Raw genomic sequence first — 22,003 nt, 5'->3', positions numbered from 1 at the left:
TGGCTATAAAATAAACTCCATATTAGAAAAGGTTGTGACGTCCGACCAATTACAAAGTGTTTTCGCTCCCGGACTTTTAGCAATATTTTAACAAGTTTTAATATTGATTTTCTTAATATATTAAGTTATAAATAAATTATCTAATCAGCATTTTGGTATTCTACCATCATATTCTAGCAAATTACTTAGACATTTTTTGAATTCCCATCACAAGCCAGTTCTCCATTGAATTTCATGGGTTCCCTAGTTTAGTCCACTGCATCAAAGATGACAGCTATGATTTCCGCTTTTGCGTTGTCACATTGCGCATTTGCCAACGTCTAAAAGTTTTATTGTACATCGGGGAAAAACCTGAAATATGTAAGAGTTTTTGAAAAATAAAATTTTAATAACTCGATTATTGTATCGGATATTAGATATTATTGTGGACGCAGACTGACTACTTTAGCGCGTGTCAATCTCTTACGCTCCATTATTGAACATTGAAAAACAGACTTTCAGGGATGTCCCGTCTTCTGTGCTTATTGATATAATTTCTGTTGATCTTATACGCAGAACGATCATGTGGTTCTGTCCATTCACTGACGCCATAAATACTGTTTTAATATTTGAAAAATCTTAAACAACATGATCCATAATATTTCAGACCAATCGTGGTGGTTGTATATTTTGTAAATTCAAAACTATAATTTACTCATTAATCAGTGCCAATTATTTTTCTCTGTGATTATGTTTTCTGTAACGGGAATATATACTTCTTCTTTAAAAAGGATAATGAAAATTTGTGTTTAGTATTTATCATAATTCATTTGAAGTTGTGGGACATTATTCTTCATATAAAGCAACTTCAGCTCATCGATGGATTCTATGCATCCAGTTGTGTCAAAAAAGCCTATAACTGCAGTCAATGTTAGTCCTTCTACGCAAGTAGTAGAATGCATAAGACCATTTAAATTGACGCAACAGTTTCCAAGTAAGGTATCAGTAGTTCAAAGTAAATCTTTGGAAAATCTTGTGGTACAGAGTAAAAATTCATTAAACATGGTTCCATTAATGCCAATTATTACTGATATGGGAGTCACACCAGTTGTGAAGACTATCTCTCCTGCTATGTTTCAAAAGTTAAAACTAAAATTACCAGATGGTAAAGATTTAGGAGAATTTAAAGTTCAAGTACTATCTCAAAGACCTGACTTGACTCAAGGGAAAACTATTACATTACCCAACCATGGTACTCTTACAAGAATAGATAACCCATCTGCATTATCACTTTTAAAAGCTACAGATACAAATACAACAAGAAAGGGTGATTTACAAATGACTACTCCGTTAGGAAATAGTATTAATATGTCCATTGCGGATAAAAATACTAATACTGGTTTAAATCAATTGCGCATATCACCAAAAAACTTTACTTTACATAACATTGTGGAACATCAGGAAGGTAAAAGAAAAACAAGAGTAGGAATCTTACGAAGCACAAAGGAAAAAGAAAAAATTAATCAAGCACAACAAGATAAAAATAAAGTACTTGTAATACCATCTCAGACACATTCTGAGATTCCACAGTTACAAATTCAGCCAAATAATGTAAATGTTTTCCAATTGCCTGCAACCCATAAAGTCATAATACTTCAAGCCAATGGTAATACAACTGCAATAAAACCTAATTCAAATTTGGGATTTGCACAACTTAAAACTGTAGCACCGAGCACAGGTGTAGTATCACCAACACAGAATGTAATAAATCGAAAGTGCTCCCAGCAGAACAAAAGAAATTATACAGAAAGTATTGCAGCTACAAGTTTTGATATTAATAGTAGTAAAAGCTATCAACACGATTCACATGATACCAAGCCTATTATTACTGTTCAAAAAAACAAGAATGGAAAGTTGATACATAGACGGATTGTGAAATTACCAGATTATCATAAAGTTCGAATTCCAAGATTAAATAAAAAAGTTAACGAAGAAGTATCTAGTACAACAGTTAATAAAGCAGTGCAACATACCCTAAGTGTAACATTACCTTCTAATTCGAAAAAAATAGCACAATATGGATGTAACAATGTTGTAATTAAACGTTGTGATCAGATTTCATCAAGCAGTTCAAAAAATACTTGTAATGAAATTTGTATTATGAGACAACCTGTAAGACTCGTAGACCCACCAACTGTACAACGTGAAAACACTTTGAACATAGAAAAGAATAAAAATGTGGGTGCAAATGCTCCAAATCCAATAAATTCAAGTACTGTTGATACAACTGTACGGGATAATTGTATCCCAGAAAAAAATAATTTTCCTCTGGACACAGTTCAAATGCTACAAAATAATACTGCTGCAGAAAAGAAAAATGCTGTCGAGAAGACTAATATTTTTGAAGACAGTGTTAAAGATCAACCAGAGAGTACAATGATAATTCCAGATCAGAATGAAAACAATGGAAGCATTTCAAGCAACTTAAATATACTTAAAGAAGCCTTGGGCAGTGTTACCGATGTAGACCTTCGTGCTAAAGCATTAAAAGCTCTTGCTGAATGTGGATTGAAATTTGAAAGAGAAATACCTATACAACCCTCTCATAAAACAATCACTTATGGTGATACTGATACGCAAACAGAGATTTTTGGATTGATCGATCCTCAACAATTTATATTGGCGTCTGAAGACTTTCCAGATCTTAAACGTATAAGTACACAAACGAAATGTATTCAAAAGTCAGGCTTGGGGCGCATGAGTATATCTGAGAAATCTATACAGTTTCTGAATGATGACTGTGTTTCAATTTCACCAGATAATTCGCTGTTTCTACCAGACATAGAGATGGAAAACCTTTTACATTTAAATAAGTGTTCATCTAAAATTATTGACTTATTCGATAAACCATCCGTTTCTGTTGAAAGAATCTATAAACAGATGAAAAGAGACTTTATGGATGCAATAGAATGGGATGAAAATGGCATGCTTGGAATTCACAAATCGGTGCTTAATGGTGCACTGAATGAAATCAAAAGACAATTGATTGTTCTTCAAGCTTGCAAGATGGACGTGGATATACCGACTCGAAATGGAGAGGTAATTATCAAAAATTTCACGTGGATTAAATAATTATATATATTCAGTATGACATTTGTCAAATTAGTCTTTAAACGTTTGACAATCAGGTTTCTAAAGTAATATTCTTTCACTTTTATTGGCAGACAAGCTTAGAATTAGCAGTACTACATGATATCGACGCAAGCATAGTGAAACTTTTTTTGAGGACTGGAGCAAAACCTGTTTCTTCAATTCCCTTACATGACTCAGCAATCACAATTGCTAGCAAATTATCATTACCAATTCTATCAGACCTTATTGCTTTTGTTAAAACTCCGCAGCTACTCAACAATTTGGATTCACAAGGTAATTAATGTATATTGTAAATAAAAACCTATGAACCTTAGTTTTGAGCTTTGCTTCTCAAAACATCCCAGACAACACATATGTCCAAAAATCATCTTCCAAAATGTCTTAAAGACAACTTCTGTGCCATTAGACACCTTAAACACGACTTTTGGACATTATGTGTTGTCTGAAATTGCGTTCATATGAAAGTAGCACAACTTGATGTGGTAAAAAAGTGAGTTCAATTTGAATAGGTTTTGCCGCATTACATTACTGCTCGCAAGTGGGATTCACGAAAGGAATAGAGTCGTTACTAAATGCTGGTGCAGATGTAAATCTTTGCGATGGTAGATCAGGACGAACAGCTTTATTTCATGCAGTTGAAAATCGGCATGATGACTTGGCTATACTACTTATAAATCGAGGAGCAATTCCAAATATTGCTAATTATGCTGGTCAAACTGTCATGGCCATGTCTGACGAATTTAAAAATCAGACTTTGGTAGAAGCTTTGAACAAAGCTATGAAGTGACACTCGATAGTACGTTTAAATTTTACTAATAAGTCTGTTTTATGCCATTTTCAGTTATACTACTTTATTGTTATATAGCTAACAAATTTATAGTGATCTAGAAACGTTCATGTGAAATGTGTTCAAATTGTATATAGATTGAAAATGGTATGAGTTATATCAAGTTGTATATAGATTGAAATGGCTAAAGTTATAGGTGTTATGTTTACGAAACAACCTAAAAAATGGTTATTTAATGAAACTATTGAATTTCAACTCTTCTTATTCTAGTGATTAACAACCTCACTATTGTTGAATAATTAATGTACATATGTTTAGTATAAAATCCATCTTATTTCTTCTACACAGTGTAAATAACTTCATTAATCATAAAATAACATTTTATGTGAATTGAATTAAAGTAATAAGTTTCAAGCTATCCTTTTTTTTACATGGAAGATGTATTTCTTATGATGATAGCTCGTCATTCCTCCTCCACACACATGCATAACACATATATTGTTTTTCCGAATTGCTAAAATGTATTTACGAAAGTATTTATTAGCATTATAGTTAATAATTGATAATAAGCGACAATTTTTATATACTAATGTAGGAGATATTTTTCTTGCATTATCATCGGATTATGAAAAAATTCTCTATACATATACGTGCGCCAATTTTCTTAGAAAATTCATATAAATAAATGGTATACGTATCGTACAAATTCTTTCCTTAGATTAATTAATATAAATCCGTTAGATATATGAAATAGGATATATTCTGTTTAGATATCATATTTTATCAGCATCCTTCCTTCAAAATATTTATCATATATTAATCTATATGAAAATTATTGACACGTAGTGCATAATCTTTTTATTATATATAAGGAATAGACGCGAAATCAGTACAATCCTATGAAAATTCTTTGTGCTAGGGAATTTTTTGAATTAACTTTAGATAATTAAACATTCGTTCAATAGTCTACGGAGCCCCGTCACCTTTGCGAATTGGAGATGTCGCTTCCACCAAGCCATTCACAGTACCTATATAACTAGTTAAATGAGTCACCCAAAAGTGATAAACGCGGATGTATGTGCATACATACATACATTTGTTACTTTCTGAAATTTAACAATAAAATGTTTAGTGATAACGTACAAAAGTTTTTGTCAATATGTTAATAATGCATATATTATTTGTGTGTCAAATAATGCAAGACAGCGGTAAAAGCCCTCACATGAAGTGGCTATGCATCCACATTGGCTAACAACCTTGTAAAGCCGTGGTTGGAAGAGCTTTACAATACGATAACTTTAAGACGTTCCATCAAAGAAAAATTATTGGAGATATTTTGAATATTAAAGAGCCACCAGAACAAACGATTCGAAGTTAAGTTCAGTTACCTAAGGTCAACTGTCAATCTTATGTGTACACACCTATACAAACGACAGTATGCTAAATCTATGGTGCAAGGGATATACAGAGAGAAAAAGTTTATGTTTTACTGTTATTATGAGTAGTTATGTATTACTTTTTCCCAGACAAATCTCTTTTCCAAATTTAATCTCTTAATGAGGAGCCACTCACGTTAATATCCCGCTAACGAAATTCTTGTTTGGATTTATAATAGTTATCAATGCACTGTCTTGTAAGACTGGAAACGAGTAAATTGACGTAACTGGAGAAGTGGGGACATTCTCTAGAATTCCTGATACGCTGAATATATTTATAACAACAGTGCACCTAAATCAATGTAGGATGCTGACCCATTGAGACTTTCATGACAAACGCACGACATATTTCTCCAGAATAATTTCAGTGCTCCATGTCTGGGAATTAATAACTTTAAAGTAAATATCGCTTTTTGTCGTTATTATCGATTTATAAATTCGAAGCAATTTCTTTACTCGATTGATAAAGAGCGTTACACCACATCCGTACTTTAAATTGTAGTGCCGATTAGTACGATGTCGAATTAAATGTAAGTACAATATATGTATTCTGCTGATAATAAAATGATTATAGGACTTGTATAAATTAAAGACAAGTTTAATAATTTTGTAATAAAGAATTTCATGGATATTATTAAAGTGGCTTGAATGTTGCATACTGTTAGTTTCTTTGTGAATGCCGACCTATGTTTAAATTTGTTCCTTCTTTTATAATACGTGATATTTCTTCATATGACGCATAATAATTTTAATAAAGTTATTCGAAAATTCGATATTTTAAATTATCATGTAATACTTATTGAGACAAGTTAACGCATATTGTTAGATAATTGAAACATTGTATGGGTACAATTACTCAATCATACCTAAAGATTATTGAAAATCTTTCTTCGAAGATTATATATCACCATTACGTCGCACAGAAGCAATGAATAGCCCAATTATCCTCAGTAAGTATTCAACCAGATGACGATACTATCGCAACTCTTGTTACGTACGTATACAGGGTGAACCACGAATCGTGATCAGTAGAGATTACTTTGTTATTAGCAGTGCGATGAAAAATGTTTTTATCAGCTTTCACATGGTTTCAAGAGAGCTTTAACGTGATAGTGAAAAATTACTGGTCAACTCTTTTTTTAATGTTTTTTCAAGGTTACCTTGAATTTTTTGCAACTGAACATATAATTTTTTTACGCCTGTCTGTTAGAGGATTTCGAGACGAATTCGGTACATGTAAGGACATGACATATTTTTCATCCGGTTCGAAAGAAAATTAAAAAACTTTGTATTACAAGGAGAATCACAGCTACGCCGTTATACGCATCCATTCTGTCGTCTTCAGTCGCCATCAGTGTAGAGAAGAGGCCATAAAGAATGTAAAACAATCTTTTGTTCACCGTCCACGCGAGTGCATTGCAGCTCGTGGACACCATTTTGAACATCGCTACAATTAAGATTGGTAAATTTTGACTTGTCAACAACATTGGTTGCGTAATAACGGTGTAGCTGTGATTCTTCTTGTGATACAAAGTTTTTTAATTTTCTTTCGAACCGGATGAAAAAAATGCCATGTCCTCACATGTGCCGAATTCGTCTTGAAATCCTCTAACAAACAGGCGTACAAAAATTATATGTTCGGTTGCAAAAAATTCAAGGTAACCTCGAAAAAACATTAAAAAAAAGAGTTGACCAGTAATTTTTCACTATCACGTTAAAGCTCTCTTGAAACCATGCAAAAGCTGAGAAAAACATTTTCGATCGGACTGCTAATAACAAAGTAATCTCTACTGATCACGATTCGTGGTTCACCCTGTATAATGACGCGCCAGTGTACGAAATATTAAATTATCAAATTCGTAGTACTGCAATGGCACGTGACGCGTTGAAACAGTGTAATACGAAATATGTGCAAATTTCATACAACTGACCTACTACAAGAAAATCCCACCTGGATCATATATAGTAATTATCTCTCCTTCCCGTGTCTGTCACTTAGGCATTATCATTTAGTTTATTGATAATGATAAGCTTTACGACGTACTCGTAATGATACCCTTATCACATATGGACGTGCAGATTTATAAATTAATGACAGCATGACCCACAATAATCAATTTCATTCCATTTATAAGAAATCGACTACTGAAACCAACAGACTATTGCATATACATATACATTTCTTTTTTGCGGGATTTTTCAAAATTAAAATTAAATTCAATGTAGAAAATAATAATACATATTCTTACGTCTTAGTGGATTGTTACGAATGCGTATGACTGACAGAAGTTATATATTATATTTCTTCTTCCCCTCTCGCTCTCTCCCCCTCCCTATTGACTCACGCACGCGCTCTCGCGCATACACACGCACATTATCCGCAATTTCTACGTCTAGATTAATATCCGCAGGCTTGAGACGCACGTGAGCGCGAAACACGTGGACAGTTTTATAGCTTGGACTAGCTTAGCAAAAGGAAAACATGTTATGTAAAGGAAAGTTTAATTTTATTTAGTATATCTGTCGAATTGTGGAATGACGAGAGTAAATGCAATATCGCGTATAAATATTGAATTTTTGTATTGAGAGACTCCCGAACTTTATGAAGCTCCTAATCTCTATTAATATCGATTGATCATAGTGATCCAAATTATATTCTCTTTCCATAGATCTATGCCGAAAGGATTTTAATTCCAAGGAAAGATGAACTTCAGCAACCAGAATTATGGATGGTCTAAAGTCCCAGAGAACATATTACTTGGAATTCTTAAGAATTTAACATATACGAAACTTCTAACGGCATCTCGTGTGTGCTGGTTTTTAGCAGCCCACAGACCTGCACTTTGGCGCACATTTGAATTCAACATCAGTCAGACCAGCAAGTAATATATAACCATTAAATTAGCAAAGAAAAAATTATTATTCATGTGTATAGCCAGTTTGAAGTAATATTCATATTAACAAATCATAGCGAATCTGTTTCAATTGCATAATATATTTATGAAAGAAGAAACATAACATTCTTTTGCCATTACTGCAAATACACTTTATTAGACTATCTGTTTGCACCTAATTTTTTTTAAGTGTCAAAGGAAAGATGAAAATAATGAGAGCGCTCTTTCAATACCATGAAATACCAATACGATTTCCGTGAAAGTCCTTTTTAAATGAAATCCTGTTTTCCTTCGATTCTCCCTTGCTGCACGTGATCGTTGCACAGATCAGCAATCGTGTCATGGACACTCACGTGAACAGCCTACTGGCTCTTATTAAGCCCTGAACTGACGGCACACAATTTATCCCTTTTACTGTTCCAAATAGTTGCATACTTATATGAATAGAGTATAAGGTAGTATGTACAGCTATAGTTGTAAGACTACGACGGTGCAATTTAGCACGAAACTCACTTCCTTTCTCTCTCAACAGCTCCATCAGTCCACGTTTAATAGACTTTATTTTACATCGTCATATGGATCCCACCTGCGCTACGTATTCCTGAAAACGGATAGTTGCGTCGAATCTGCTGAAGCCGCCTGTATCATTCTGTCAAGACTGATGAACTGCCCCCTGAATGTAACAATTGAGTATTTAATTTTACACGCAGTTTTTTGTAATTATTCTTATATGACGAAATATTATTCAATTTGCTATATATATTTGCAGATGTTGGAATTAATTAACGTGTCGAAGTCATCCTTTTTTTATATAGATTGCAATCGCTTTACTTCATCCTTGACAATAGCTTTCGATAGATCACCTTTGAGATCGCTTATGATCGATCACACTCCTGTGAACGATCCTTCATTGACGAACCTGGCTTCCAATACCTCAAGTACACTACACCATTTGCGTATGAGCTGTCCACGTTTATCACCAAAGGGTAACTTAACAGTGATGGCAAATGAGTTGGTATTTTGTTAACAAAATTTTGGTCTTTTCAGGTATTTTGAAATTGGCAAATGGTTGCTCTTATTTGCGGGAACTATCCATTTCATACTCTGTACTGAGTAATGAGTTACTTATGGCACTCAGCGACAAAGAGCATGTCCATTTGGAAATATTATGTATAGAAGCACATGGAGAAGGAAAATCTCTTCCACTTGTCAGTGACAAAGCCTGGCAGTCGTTAGCCAAGCATTCTCCCAATATCAAAATAACATTGTACGTAAAGCGTATTTTTATCTTTTATTACCTATCATTTTTAAATTCTGTTCATTACATTGACTTTGATCGTCACGTACCTCTTTAATGTTATCATTAATGCATTTACAGATTATGTTACTTGGCCGAAGAGGAAGACTACGAGTCTCTTTTTTTATGCAATTTCCCAGTGACAAATCTCTACTTTGGAAATTATGTCCCAGCTTCTGTTTTCATGAAAATTGGTAAATCTTGTCCACGTCTTGTGGAATTAATAGTTAGTGCTCATGGTGCCGATTTTATAGACCAAGGATTATTATCTGTGGCACGATGCTGCTCAAAATTGCGCATCGTTGGATTAGGTGACTGTAAACTTACGTGAGTATATAATGATTCGATTATTGCTTGTGACCTGAATAAGCCACGAATAAACTATTTTTAATTTTATCACGTAGCTGTTCGGGTCTTGCAGAGTTCGTTAGACTTCTAGGAAACAGTCTTCGAGAATTGTATATCTGGGAAATATCTTTGATAGATGATTCAAAGTGTGACACTAATGAACTGATTGCAAAAGTTTCTTCATTACTTGGTCGAACCTGGACACCCGAATATGTTCCGTTATGGTGAAACTATGAATACTGAAAACAATTTGGAAAAGATGGAAGTACAGGATTTTAAAGTGATACAATAATGAAATAATTGTATTTTTTTTAAATCTCTTTGAATCCACTTGATCATGCGATTATTGTACTGATGTACTGAACTCTTTGAAACACGAGCTAAGTGATAATTGTTTCATTGGTAATGAATATTATAGTGGCAACTGAATGCGCGATGCTTGTAACAAAATATTGATATCGTTTCAATATTTAGTAGATTCTTTTACATTATATATCATAAGCAAATTGTTTCTCGAAGTGGAATACATTTTTTACAGTTACAATGTTAATACTTGTTAATTAATTTTCATGCAAACACAATAATGATGTTATTTATATATTTTTTTATATAGACTGTTTTTATAACGCACACATCGTTCGAACAAAGCATGTAACAGCAAGTCTTCTAATCACAAGATAAGAATTATTTATTTGGCCACGTTTTGATCAAACTTGCGTAAGAAAATAATGTCGACAAATCTTTATAAAGAAACGCTTCCATTTTGGAAAAATCTTGAAACACGTAAATATATGTTACATCTCTCGACAACTCAAAAACACTTCCATTAAAATTTGAATTATCTTAAGTGATTGTCATACCAAAAAATATAAATTTTATTAGATGATCATAATCTCTATTAAGTTTAATGTATATAAAATAAAATAATATTACTAATTATTAATCAACCATCATAATAGGTAGATATGTATAGTATATAATAATATATGTATAATATTATAATACAACGAAGTCTGTACATTATTTCTATTATACAACGTAATAAATGATTGGGCATTTAGCGCTATGATTTTCTTAGCAACATTAACAATTACGCTTTTACAAGTTTCTCTTTCCCTAGTTTTAATTGAATTTTTTGCATCAATCCTCGTTAACAATAATCTACGAATGCGAAGCGCTCAGTCTTATGTCCCAGCAGGTTCATCCATTTCTTTGCTTAATAAGGCTAATGGAAGTACCTCTTTTTTTTTAAACAGTTAACACGTGTTACTGCTTCGCAGCACATCTACAAAATATTACAAATTTTCTCAATCAGACAAGTCTAGGCACTGGAAAGACTTAATTTTGTAGATAACGACTTAAAAAACGTGTTTTGGATTCCACGTATCAATAAGTAGTTGTTGGCAAATGAAATTAATTAAATTATAACAGGGTTTAACCATGATAAATAATTTTTACATACAATTCATGTCATGGACAATAGTAAATAGAAGATTATTTCGCACTTAATCCATTTTACACGTGTTATCTGTTTACTAACTTATTTGTCAACTTAATTATTGTTGTTAATCGTATGTCAATATTTTATAATCAGAGTTCAATCGGCACGTGAAATATAATGCTAAATATGTACTGTAAATTGAAAGTTCTTGAGTCACGTTAAGCCCTTATAAAATTAGAGTTCACAACATGTCGATATTTAGTCATTTAAAACTTTCGATTTAATTATAATCCATAGAATGTAAAGTCACTTGCATACGGCAATATTAAAATTAGGCTTTCATACTCAGTTCGTTGAACTATATAAGCAAAATAACGTCGTCATAGCATCTTGACTTGGACAATTCAATTTGAATGTCTTATGGCACTTTTCGTTTGATAAGGGCTTAAAAGGATTTAAAACTTAAATTCAACTTAATCACATAGTTATCGGATAACTATAACTTTTTGAATAAAGTACAATTTCTAAAACACGTCGCTTTACATATCCAAAAACGAACTGTGAAATTGCAACGATAACCATTTGCAAATCACTCATATTTAAATTTATTCCATGCTAATCCCGATGAATAATTGGGACAAATATTCAAAATGATGGCCTTCTTTTTCATTCCAAACTGCAATGATAACCATTTGCAAATCACTCAAATTTAAATTTATTCCATGCTAATCCCGATGAATAATTGAGACAAATATTCAAATTGATGAGCCCCCTTTTTCATTTCGTTGATAGAATTATAAATGAAACAAAGTGGACGGCGTAGTCAATCTCTTATAAACGAAGAAGTTAAGTGATTTCAATTTTTAAACACACATGACCACCTATGTTTTTTTGCAACAAATTTCAATTGAACAATATGAATAAACATTCCATCATTATGAAACATAATAATATATACATGTATGTCAATGTCTGGGATGAAAGATCTGATGTACGAATGCACCAAATATTATGTGAGGTTCTTCTGTACTATGAACTAGCATTGTTAGAGAACAATGTCTCAGGTTACTCTAACAACTTTGCAAGGTACTATGCAATTGAAATGCGAATCATTTCTTCAATGCCTCTTCATTATAAACAGCTGTTTACATGATTTTCAAACGATTTTAACCATCACTGAGCACATGTAGAATCAATTGGAGAATTCTCCGATAACCTATATTTACATTGAAAATTTTCCATTTTCTTCTTCTTCATTTAATTCAAACGTCCAATTCTCCGTGGGTTGTAGTTTATCGGCAAGAATCCGCAATTCGTGGCGAGATAAATGTCTATCGTAGAGAAAGGGAATCGTCCTTCAATATATGTTATTGAAATCATTCGGAGAGAATCATCGAAATAAGTAAGCCCAAACAATCAATCGGGCATATCTATAGATATTATAGGCACGACGGGTTTCGTCAGATCGATTTTTTTAATTTGCTTTTCGTTTTTCTCTGAAACCATAGGCTCCAATGGTGGCTGATCCTGATGGTCTCTTGGCTGGTAAGAGATATTACCATATTCCTGAAGCAACGGACATAGGCTCAATAGAAAATGACAAAAGTCCTTGCGTATCCCAAACCACCCTATTAAAAAAATATTTAATTAAAATTTCAGGGATTCTACAGGCAGTAATTACATTACTATTCATATGTATATGATAATATTTTGTATCTTTTTCACACTTACATCTATTTCCACCTTTTGCACCAAAGGACATAAAAATAAGTGTCACATGTGACAGTAACAATGGCGTGGCTATAGTTGTGTAATATAAGGAAATGTCTCCATCCAATTTGTTTGCTAATAGTACCTAGTTGGAAAAGAAATTATATTATTAAAGAGTATTTGATAGCTGAATATATATGTACATATTGAATTATATACTTTTAACGGTGAGATATTTCTCATGGAACTTACTTGAAACACTAATATGGGAACCACAAGAAATGTATATGCAAGTGCAGAATTTAACGAGGTCCGCCTTTGTCTTGCATTAACTTGTGGCATTCTCAGTAGAACCGCAGCAAACACTATTGCGTATAAAACAGCAACCAAAGATAAACATAAAAGTGCCCACAAGGGTACAAACACCACTTCCCAACTCCATGTAATAAAACCATCTAGTCTTAATGCTAAGAATATAAACTGCAATACATTCACAGCACAAAACAATTCTAGTTCAAATGAACGGTCATGTTTCACTGCCCAAATGCATACCTGTAAAAAAATTGAACAGAAAAAAAAAGTAATTATACTAACAGCAACAGCAATTAATAATCTAATAAATGAATTACTCACTGCTATGGATACAATGGAGATAAATATAAGTGGTATAAATACAAGTATCCAAAGATGTCTCTTAGTCTCCAATTTATGGCATACCAGCAATTCAAACATTAACAATATAAGATGCAATGCTAGTGTGATTAGCATTGCTTTATAATGTACATAGGCATCTCCTTCTAATCGAGCATGAGGGTGTCTCCACCATACAAAACTTCCAATAGTTGCACCCAAAATCACCATACTTTTCCAAAACCATATTGGACTAAATACTGACCAATAACTCCACAATATGAACCCGTCAAGTCGTAGGGCAAATAACAATGTAAATACCATAAGACATAAATGTACCAAGAACTTGCTGAAAATTAAAATATTGATTTAGGAATTCATATAACTGAATATTTCAATCCACCAATAAAAACTACACTTTAAAAAAGAGAATATTGTAGAAGTTGAAGTTTCATGTGAGCATAAATATTACAATGTACTTGACTAAATCAAACATGTTGCCTGATAGAAAAATGAGCTGGAAATATAAATATAAATTTTTTAAATATGAAATTATATATTTGTAGTTTGCCTTTATGTTCCAAAAAAGAAATATTTCTGTATCAATCTACAACTATTCCCAAATACAGGAATCATGAAGGTAATTCAACTGTAATTCTTTCAAGTCAATGTTTAAAATTATAACTAGGATGAGTAATGCTACATATTTGATCAATAGAAGAAGTAAACTGGATAATTTTCATTATTGCGATTTACAATAGTTACCTTGGATTGAAATCTTGAAAAAGTGTTTGTAGATTCATGGTTATAACAATGGGTTAGCATATAGGCCAACTTCTTCACCACGAATAAGTGAATTTTAAACGCATACTATCTAATTCCACAAAAACTTTCTGTCTTCCGAGTAAACTATCTCTAATAACGAAGGCGAACGGGATCCCGTGCATTTGCGTACAATAGAAAATAAAACCGGAAGATCGCACCGATTGCATGCAAATTTCCAAGCAAACTGAAATTAGCCGAAGACTAGCTCGCTATCGACATTCGATAAGTAAGCATAAGATCCTTATGCTGGTCCTTGCACGAATGGACTTAAGAAAGTTGGATTTTTAAAAAACCACATATTCGTACAAATAATTAAAAACATAATATTAATTTTATCTAATTTTTGTCAAACAGAGCCATAATAGCCTTAATATTATACTACTGAATAGTATCACAATAAATACATTTTATAGTTTTGACTTTCTGATATTTTAGTAAAACATTCATGATTTGTAACAGTTTTTTATATTATATAAAACATACAAAATTATTAATTATAGTATACATAGATTATATTGTACAATAATAATTCACAGAAATATTTACTGTTCAATTTTTTCTTATAGCATCATATATTGGCTTCTAGCCAAAATAGATGAACGTAAAGAAATTGATTTCAGCATGATTGTAAATCAAAGTTCGAAGTACAAATAATTGCTACATATAATATTAGGACTTAGGATAGTTTCATCAAACTTGTTATTTTAACAATTGTAATTTAAATATATATTTTTAAATTAAGACCAATCGACTTTATTGTCGACACACTCACGTTAACCAATGAGCAAACGATTTGGGCAGATCGATTGTGTAGTCAGCTCAGAGACTTCCGCTGTATGTAAGCGTACTTCTTTCCGTTTGTATCTTTAATCATGGCGGTGGGGAAAAATAAGGGGCTTTCGAAAGGAGGCAAAAAGGGAGTTAAAAAGAAGATGTAAGTAAATAATAATATATTTATCACATTCCTCGCATTTCTATGATTTTTTCAATAATAATTTTGCGAAAATAGGTTCTCTGATGTAGATGATAAAGATGGATTCTTTCGACTCTGTGACATAGGCACCATGCGTTTTCTTTCTAGAATATTGTCGGATTTTTCATATTTTCTGAAATGTGTTTCAGCTACAAATAAAATATTATGCTTACTAGAAGTTTGTCTAAATGTAGCACCATAGATGATCGAATTGATTCAGAATGACGTTGCTTTGTTTACGAAACGATTGGGTTACTGTTTTTAGTACTCAGTTATTCTCTCAAGATGAATTCCAAGCAAAAGCACTTTTTAAAAATGCAACGGATTGCATTAGAGTACTAATGTACAGCCAAAATGTGTTTCGTTGAAGATATTAAATTATTGTAACCTCGAAAACGTGATTAAGGATCAGTTAAGTAATATTACAAATGTTCTAACACACCTGTGTGATAAACTCCATTTCTTCAACTGTTCTTTACCGTTGTTATAATGATGTTATAAAGATAATGAAAGTTCTTCATTGGAATATCTACATAAGCTTATAATTTAAGTATTAGAAGAATTATGTACTAACTTCTTAATGATATGTATGTGTTAATAGCGTTGATCCCTTCACCCGCAAGGATTGGTACGATGTCAAGGCACCATCCATGTTTACCACTCGTCAGGTTGGCAAGACCTTGGTTAATAGGACCCAAGGAACTAGTAAGTAATTAATAACTTTAATATTAGAAATATTATCATCATTCATTAATAATACATTCCTATTGGCACTTGTCCCAGATCAGGATGAAGTAGCATACTATAGTCTAATTATTAACTTTAATAATAATCGATGGTGCAACCCCAGCTCCACACTAGTCATTATTTTTACTTGTGTGGCGTTTAGTGTTGCGCAGAATAATGCAAACTATAACATGTCATTATTCACATTGATAATGATGGATTTAATTTGCAACAAAAGTTATTATATTATATAGCATATTAATAAAATTTTAATTCACTACTTCAAGCACATAAACATTGTAAATTAAATCTTTTTTATATATTTTTTTCTTTAAGTGTCTTTAATAATACAATTTTGTTATTTAACAGAAATTGCCTCTGAGGGTCTGAAGTATCGTGTATTTGAGGTCTCTTTGGCAGACCTTCAAAGTGACAATGACGCTGAGAGGTCCTTCCGTAAGTTCAGACTGATCGCAGAAGATGTTCAGAGCCGCAATGTCCTGACCAACTTCCACGGGATGGATCTAACCACCGATAAGCTGCGTTCTATGGTCAAGAAATGGCAGACCTTGATTGAAGCTAACGTTGACGTGAAAACGACAGATGGTTACCTGTTGAGGGTTTTCTGCATCGGTTTCACCAACAAAGATCAACTTAGCACTAGGAAAACTTGTTACGCTCAACATGCTCAGGTAAAATACTTCAAAAATTTTTCTAAAGTACTTTGAAGTACCGCAACTCCTAATACCATTTGAGTTTTGTTAGTAAACTTTATGGATTTTTTATAAAGTTGCGTAGACAAAAAGCAGATACTTACCACGCCATTCCTTTTTCAAAGGGAATAGTGAAATTTAATGCTGCAACAATTTTCTACTTAACCTCCATAACTTAAATTCATTACAGTCGTATAATATTCTTAAAAAAAGACAAACATGTTTTATATTCAGTGATATTATATGATACTTAAAAGTAAAAATGTGGTTAGAAATAATCATTTGATACATTGAAAAATTATTTATATAATTAGGTCCGTAATATCCGGAAGAAGATGGTAGATATCATCACTGGTGATGTTGCAAAGAGCGATCTGAAGGGAGTGGTTAGCAAACTCCTGCCTGATGCCATTGCCAAGGATATTGAAAAGGCCTGCCAGGGCATTTACCCCCTCCATGATGTCTACATTCGCAAGGTATGTATTAGCAAACCTTTTAATATCGACACTTTTTGCATTCATTATTATTCATAATACAATTGTTGGGATTAATGAAATAAAACCATTAATATTTTCTTTGAACAAGTCTTTTAATGACTATGAATTAAACTTATTAGGTAAAGGTATTGAAGAAGCCACGTTTCGAGTTGAGCAAGTTGCTCGAGCTCCACGGCGATGGAGGTGGCGGAAAGAGTGGTGACGCTGAAGAGGGTGGTTCAAAGGTTGACAGGCCTGAGGGCTACGAACCCCCCGTACAGGAGTCTGTTTAATGGCATAATGCTCCTAACATCTCTTTTAAAAATAAAATCCACTTCTCTGTGCGGAAATGTGTTTTTGTCATTGAAAATCCAGCTTTCATCCTACATTTTCAGCTGTGAATTTTCAGAGCAGTAAAGTTTCTCAACGACAAAAAATAAATATGGTTCAGCCACAAAATTGGTTCTTTTTGAACTTTTAAATCATAAGGAGATGAATCGAAAACAAAATTAATTTTCTAGGTCCACTGTAAAACTTACAATCATTAAATAACATAGGTTAAAGTAGTAAGGTTTTATTTGGTCAAAATACAATACAAATCGTATTGAAAAATATAAAACTAGTAATAACAAATGGATAGTAAACTGAGTACGAATTTTTAGCCGCCTATAAGCAAAGCTCGAAAACTCTCGCTCCATGAAAACAATGTATATATAATCAGGACAACGAAAAGAATCTTTGTAATGACATCCACCCAATACATACTGTAACAGACAAATAATTACCATGCAAAAACTGTACAAAACCTTTGAAAAAATACTTTTTTAAACTACGTACACTTTCATGTGACGACGTGCCGCAGGTAGCGTCTCCGGTGGCTCGTTCAAGACATAAATTCTCGCAGCTCTAATGCAAGCCTCAAAGTAAGCGTCCAGATCCATATCATCACCATGCAATTGGTACAAGATCTTCTCTTTGGCATTAAACTTCTCTCTAAGTTGAGTAATATTTGAATTATCAAAGTCCCATTGATTATTGGCATAGTATTCGAAGACTTCGAACCCTTTCTGAATGCGTCGATGCACCCGACACATACTGCAATCAAAAGAATGATTCAAATTCTTTACCATCTATTACATTTTTATCAGTGATTGTTACTTACATAGGCTTATGCCCTGCTAAAAATATAAGCGAGTCAATGAGGTAGGCCGGAATCATATGGAAAAACAAAACACAAATATTGTGCAAGAGTCTGGACCTCTTCATACTACCACCTGGGTACCAAACAACACCGTTCAAAGGTACTTTCTCGGTGACTCTACGTCCCCTCTCAATTATCTCAGCCCATGATACCTGGAAATAATGATAACAAAATCATTTTTCAACTAAAAGATTGAGGAAGGTAAAGATTAAAAATTTGTCAAAGGGTCACCTTAAATTCAGTGCTGCTTGTGAGGTTATATACTCGTTTCTCATGATCTTTCAGGTAAATATAGTTCCAAGAACAAGCTAGGATAGCATTCACTGCAATGTCTACAGGTAGATAATCTGCATAACCATTTTGATTACAGTACATAGTCCTGATAACACCTTTACCAGCACCAATTAATAGCCCAGTTGGTCCATTAATATTATCAGTCCAACCAGGCAATGGCTCCTTCCATATTGGAATTATTATACTGGGTCTAGAGACAAAAGTAAATGTATCCTTGTGTATTCAGAATTTTGTCAAATGTCATGAATAAAGTATAGGTATATCCAACTATTCAAACCGTAAGATAATAGCTGGGATATGAGGCATCGCCTCTTCGACAAGACTTTCAGATAATGCTTTAGTGAAGGCATAGGTGTTTGGCAAATCACCCAATATTTTATCTGTCATAGCTTCAACTACTTCGTCCTCCATCCATTCTACACACTTGATTAGTTTATGGGGGTCCGACGGTGGTGGATATGGTTTTTCACTCAAAACCTAAAATTACAAAGATTCTTAAGTAGACGTAAAGCACTAGTTCCTTCTTTTACCGTTTAAAAGCACATGCCTTCTCCTCAAGATGACAATACGCGGTACTGATATGAGCGAACAAAATAAGATGCTTCATTTCTTTTGCAAGATCCAACATTTGCTTGGTACCACGAGTATTCAGTATGACAGCTCTTTTAAGTAGCTCATCAAATCTGGAAATCATGAAAAATCATAATGAACTAGTCTATACTAATATTATAAACAGGGACAGTTTGTAAGTTTTTATGATTATGTTCGACGATCTTAAAAACCAATGAACCGATTTTTACGGGACTTTCACTGTTGGCTTCCTTATAATCTCTGAAATGTCATAAGCTATGTATCATCATAGTTATTTCACCAAGGGGTTGAGCATTGAACAAAAAGGTTGGACAAGTCGGGAAAAAACGGTACCCGCGATACCTTAAACTGCATACACTAATATAATATCTGTTAGATATATCGAAATCATGTATGAATCGAACGTGGCATTCAATTAGTTCCATAAGAAAATCAGCAACGATGTACGTATTACTTAAATCGTACAAATCAAAATACACGTGGTTGATTTTTGTAATTTCCATCTTTTCTACATAACAATGAATATTGGCAAAATATTTTAACATTAGTATACAGTAAATTCCTCTTTTACACTACATACATAACCGTAGGCACCCTCTTTAATAATCTATATATAAAAAAAAGATCCTCTCTCTACATGTCCTATTGACCCACTAATCCTTTGACAAATCTGACCCAAATTTTACTTACAATTAGTTATTCTCTAGAACCTTATGAAAAATATAAACTGTCATCAATAAAAACTATTATAAGTTTAACCAGCATAGGCACATACTATAAGTATTGACATTGTAGTCTTTGCGTTGAAGTTTAAATACAATCAGTTACATAAATCATGCGTAAATCACGAAAAGGTGTGTTACCTAAAGGATAGTAAAAGAGAAAGCATGGTGTTAATGAAACGAGATCGCGCAATCATGAGTTTTTACTTCACTAACAAAGAGAAAGAGCCGATAGCATATAACCGTCCTCTTGAACAGTTAGTTAGCATAGATACAGATGGATGTTCTGTGAAAGTCATAGTTTCGTCCTGAACGATTTACGTATTCCGTAAAATAGAGAAATATCATTTCTCTATTTTATTTTGACATTATTCAACACAGCCTCAACGTAATTTTCGAAAAGAAACTGTATCTATTATTCGATCAACAATTGAGGCTATAGTTTGTTCAAGTTAACTACTGTACTAACCTTACTGTTGCTGCAGCATGATACACGATATTAATCGTATTACAAAGCATCTTTCGGTCATCTGACGAGAGTCCCAATCCTGGTAATGATACATCACCAGTTACGGCAACAATCTTTTTGTGTATTTCAGGTAATCCTCTGAGATTTCTCACTTTCTCGAAAAGCTGATAGTCAGAAATATTCAATTGTTAAAGATCAAATACACATCCTCTTTTCAGTATAGATATAGAGGAAGATAAATTTGAATTGAAGAATCAAAATTCTTTTAGTACCGGACTCCTACTATAGCGTGTGTCTACATTGTCAGACATGATAATATATATATACATATGTTCAATAATAAAAATACTAATTCTGGAAAATTTGTATGCTCTAATTATATTGGGTATCGTTTTAGTTCCTGATCTGTAATACAAAATTTTGATATTCACTTCTTAATTCTTCTTAAGAATTGTTTTGATAGAAACAAAATATCTGTATACAAGGATGTTTCAGATTAAAAATAATAATACAGGATATTCATAATTGTCTCTGTCATTACATCTGCCACATTTGATTGTGCAATTGAAATTATTTATACTTTACTATGATTTCTAAGATCACTCTGGTGCAACGTGGCTGATTATGAATGTCAGTGAGTCAAGCAGACATTCTATTATTATATCAAACAGTAAGAGTTCACGATGTGGTTGTTAGGCAAATAGTCAATTGACCCTTGAATTCAGTCATAGATATGTTTTACATTTAAATAGTAAAAAGAAAGTGGTACTCATTGCGTTATATGAAGGGGCTGTTTGTTAAGTTTTGACTTGTATGTCCTAAGACAGTATGTAAAAGCGAAATTACTATACACAGTGAAACACGGCGTTTTCAAATGAGCATCTTTGCCAAAGAGAAAGTCTAAGCGAGTAAACTGGGAAAAGAGCAGTAGATACAATTTTGGTTCACGTTGAAACATGAAAATAGTTTAATTTATTAATAGACTCATAATTAATATGATCTCGAATTACCATATACAGGGTGAATCACGAATCGCGATCAGTAGAGATTACTTTGTTATTAGCAGTCCGATCGAAAATCTTTTTATCAGCTTTTGCATGGTTTCAAGAGAGCTTTAACGTGATAGTGAAAAATTACTGGTCAACTCTTTTTTTAATGTTTTTTCAAGGTTACCTTGAATTTTTTGCAACCGAACATATAATTTTTTTACGCCTGTCTGTTAGAGGATTTCAAGACGAATTCGGCACATGTAAGGACATGACATTTTTTTCATCTGGTTCGAAAGAAAATTAAAAAACTGTATCACAAGGAGAATCACAGCTACGCCGTTATTACGCA

At 32.9% G+C, this 22,003-nt stretch overlaps 5 protein-coding genes across 10 annotated transcripts in view; 3 read left to right on the top strand and 2 right to left on the bottom strand.

Annotated features, from left to right (window-relative positions):
* Positions 1-92: 92 nt before the first annotated feature.
* On the top strand, positions 93-6,011 carry LOC107270695. Of its 2 annotated transcripts, none has more exons than XM_015745944.2 (3): positions 93-3,078; positions 3,204-3,405; positions 3,624-3,764. In XM_015745944.2, exons 1-3 carry the CDS (start codon positions 859-861, stop codon positions 3,635-3,637), a joined length of 2,436 nt encoding a protein of 811 aa, XP_015601430.1. In that variant the 5' UTR covers positions 93-858; the 3' UTR covers positions 3,638-3,764. The 2 variants fall into 2 exon arrangements, with proteins under 2 accessions (XP_015601430.1, XP_015601425.1); XM_015745939.2 differs by having other exon boundaries at positions 117-3,078; positions 3,642-6,011.
* Positions 6,012-6,796: 785 nt separating this feature from the next.
* On the top strand, positions 6,797-10,954 carry LOC107270660 (F-box/LRR-repeat protein 3). Its single transcript, XM_015745910.2, has 6 exons — positions 6,797-6,817; positions 8,782-8,928; positions 9,019-9,235; positions 9,297-9,516; positions 9,628-9,873; positions 9,951-10,954. The coding sequence occupies exons 2-6, from the start codon at positions 8,911-8,913 to the stop codon at positions 10,120-10,122; spliced, it is 873 nt and encodes a 290-aa protein (XP_015601396.1). The 5' UTR covers positions 6,797-6,817; positions 8,782-8,910; the 3' UTR covers positions 10,123-10,954.
* On the bottom strand, positions 10,565-14,692 carry LOC107270688 (transmembrane protein 185A). The gene is made up of 5 exons (XM_015745930.2): positions 14,441-14,692; positions 13,679-14,024; positions 13,298-13,597; positions 13,067-13,190; positions 10,565-12,963 (listed from the first exon to the last, which is right to left on the bottom strand). Exons 1-5 carry the CDS (start codon positions 14,476-14,478, stop codon positions 12,752-12,754), a joined length of 1,020 nt encoding a protein of 339 aa, XP_015601416.1. The 5' UTR covers positions 14,479-14,692; the 3' UTR covers positions 10,565-12,751.
* Positions 14,693-15,281: 589 nt separating this feature from the next.
* On the top strand, positions 15,282-17,738 carry LOC107271036 (40S ribosomal protein S3a). The gene is made up of 5 exons (XM_015746608.2): positions 15,282-15,434; positions 16,075-16,178; positions 16,569-16,891; positions 17,227-17,388; positions 17,529-17,738. The coding sequence occupies exons 1-5, from the start codon at positions 15,373-15,375 to the stop codon at positions 17,679-17,681; spliced, it is 804 nt and encodes a 267-aa protein (XP_015602094.1). The 5' UTR covers positions 15,282-15,372; the 3' UTR covers positions 17,682-17,738.
* A 208-nt stretch (positions 17,739-17,946) lies between these two features.
* The window catches only part of LOC107271016 (putative fatty acyl-CoA reductase CG5065), an 11,497-nt gene continuing 7,440 nt past the window's right edge, over positions 17,947-22,003 (bottom strand). For all 5 annotated transcript variants that reach the window (XM_015746582.2, XM_015746591.2, XM_015746571.2 and 2 more), the window contains exons 3-9: positions 20,666-20,829; positions 19,431-19,566; positions 19,161-19,360; positions 18,821-19,073; positions 18,551-18,741; positions 18,226-18,483; positions 17,947-18,152 (exon numbers count right to left, since the gene is read on the bottom strand). In XM_015746582.2, the coding sequence (XP_015602068.1) occupies positions 18,047-18,152; positions 18,226-18,483; positions 18,551-18,741; positions 18,821-19,073; positions 19,161-19,360; positions 19,431-19,566; positions 20,666-20,829 (1,308 nt within the window). In that variant the 3' untranslated portion in view covers positions 17,947-18,046. The remainder of the gene's footprint in view (positions 18,153-18,225; positions 18,484-18,550; positions 18,742-18,820; positions 19,074-19,160; positions 19,361-19,430; positions 19,567-20,665; positions 20,830-22,003) is intronic.

The sequence above is a fragment of the Cephus cinctus genome, unplaced genomic scaffold (assembly GCF_000341935.2).
Source record: "Cephus cinctus unplaced genomic scaffold, Ccin1 Ccin1_scaffold0080, whole genome shotgun sequence".
Classification (NCBI taxonomy): Eukaryota; Metazoa; Arthropoda; class Insecta; order Hymenoptera; family Cephidae; genus Cephus; species Cephus cinctus.
Note: the sequence above shows the minus strand (reverse complement) of the source record. Positions and strands in the feature narration are given on the sequence as shown.

Excerpts from the sequence above, each read along its gene's own strand:
- LOC107270695 (XM_015745939.2), top strand. The coding sequence starts at position 859 with ATGGATTCTATGCATCCAGTTGTGTCAAAAAAGCCTATAACTGCAGTC. Across the intron at positions 3,079-3,203 it reads TACCGACTCGAAATGGAGAG|ACAAGCTTAGAATTAGCAGT; the intron begins GTAATTATCAAA and ends TTTTATTGGCAG. Across the intron at positions 3,406-3,641 it reads CAACAATTTGGATTCACAAG|GTTTTGCCGCATTACATTAC; the intron begins GTAATTAATGTA and ends CAATTTGAATAG.
- LOC107270688 (XM_015745930.2), bottom strand. The coding sequence starts at position 14,478 with ATGAATCTACAAACACTTTTTCAAGATTTCAATCCAAG. Across the intron at positions 13,598-13,678 it reads TCTCCATTGTATCCATAGCA|GTATGCATTTGGGCAGTGAA; the intron begins GTGAGTAATTCA and ends ATTTTTTTACAG. Across the intron at positions 13,191-13,297 it reads TTCCCATATTAGTGTTTCAA|GTACTATTAGCAAACAAATT; the intron begins GTAAGTTCCATG and ends TTTTCCAACTAG.
- LOC107270660 (XM_015745910.2), top strand. Across the intron at positions 9,236-9,296 it reads TCCACGTTTATCACCAAAGG|GTATTTTGAAATTGGCAAAT; the intron begins GTAACTTAACAG and ends TGGTCTTTTCAG. Across the intron at positions 9,517-9,627 it reads CCCAATATCAAAATAACATT|ATTATGTTACTTGGCCGAAG; the intron begins GTACGTAAAGCG and ends ATGCATTTACAG.
- LOC107271036 (XM_015746608.2), top strand. The coding sequence starts at position 15,373 with ATGGCGGTGGGGAAAAATAAGGGGCTTTCGAAAGGAGGCAAAAAGGGA. Across the intron at positions 15,435-16,074 it reads AAGGGAGTTAAAAAGAAGAT|CGTTGATCCCTTCACCCGCA; the intron begins GTAAGTAAATAA and ends ATGTGTTAATAG. Across the intron at positions 17,389-17,528 it reads ATGATGTCTACATTCGCAAG|GTAAAGGTATTGAAGAAGCC; the intron begins GTATGTATTAGC and ends TAAACTTATTAG.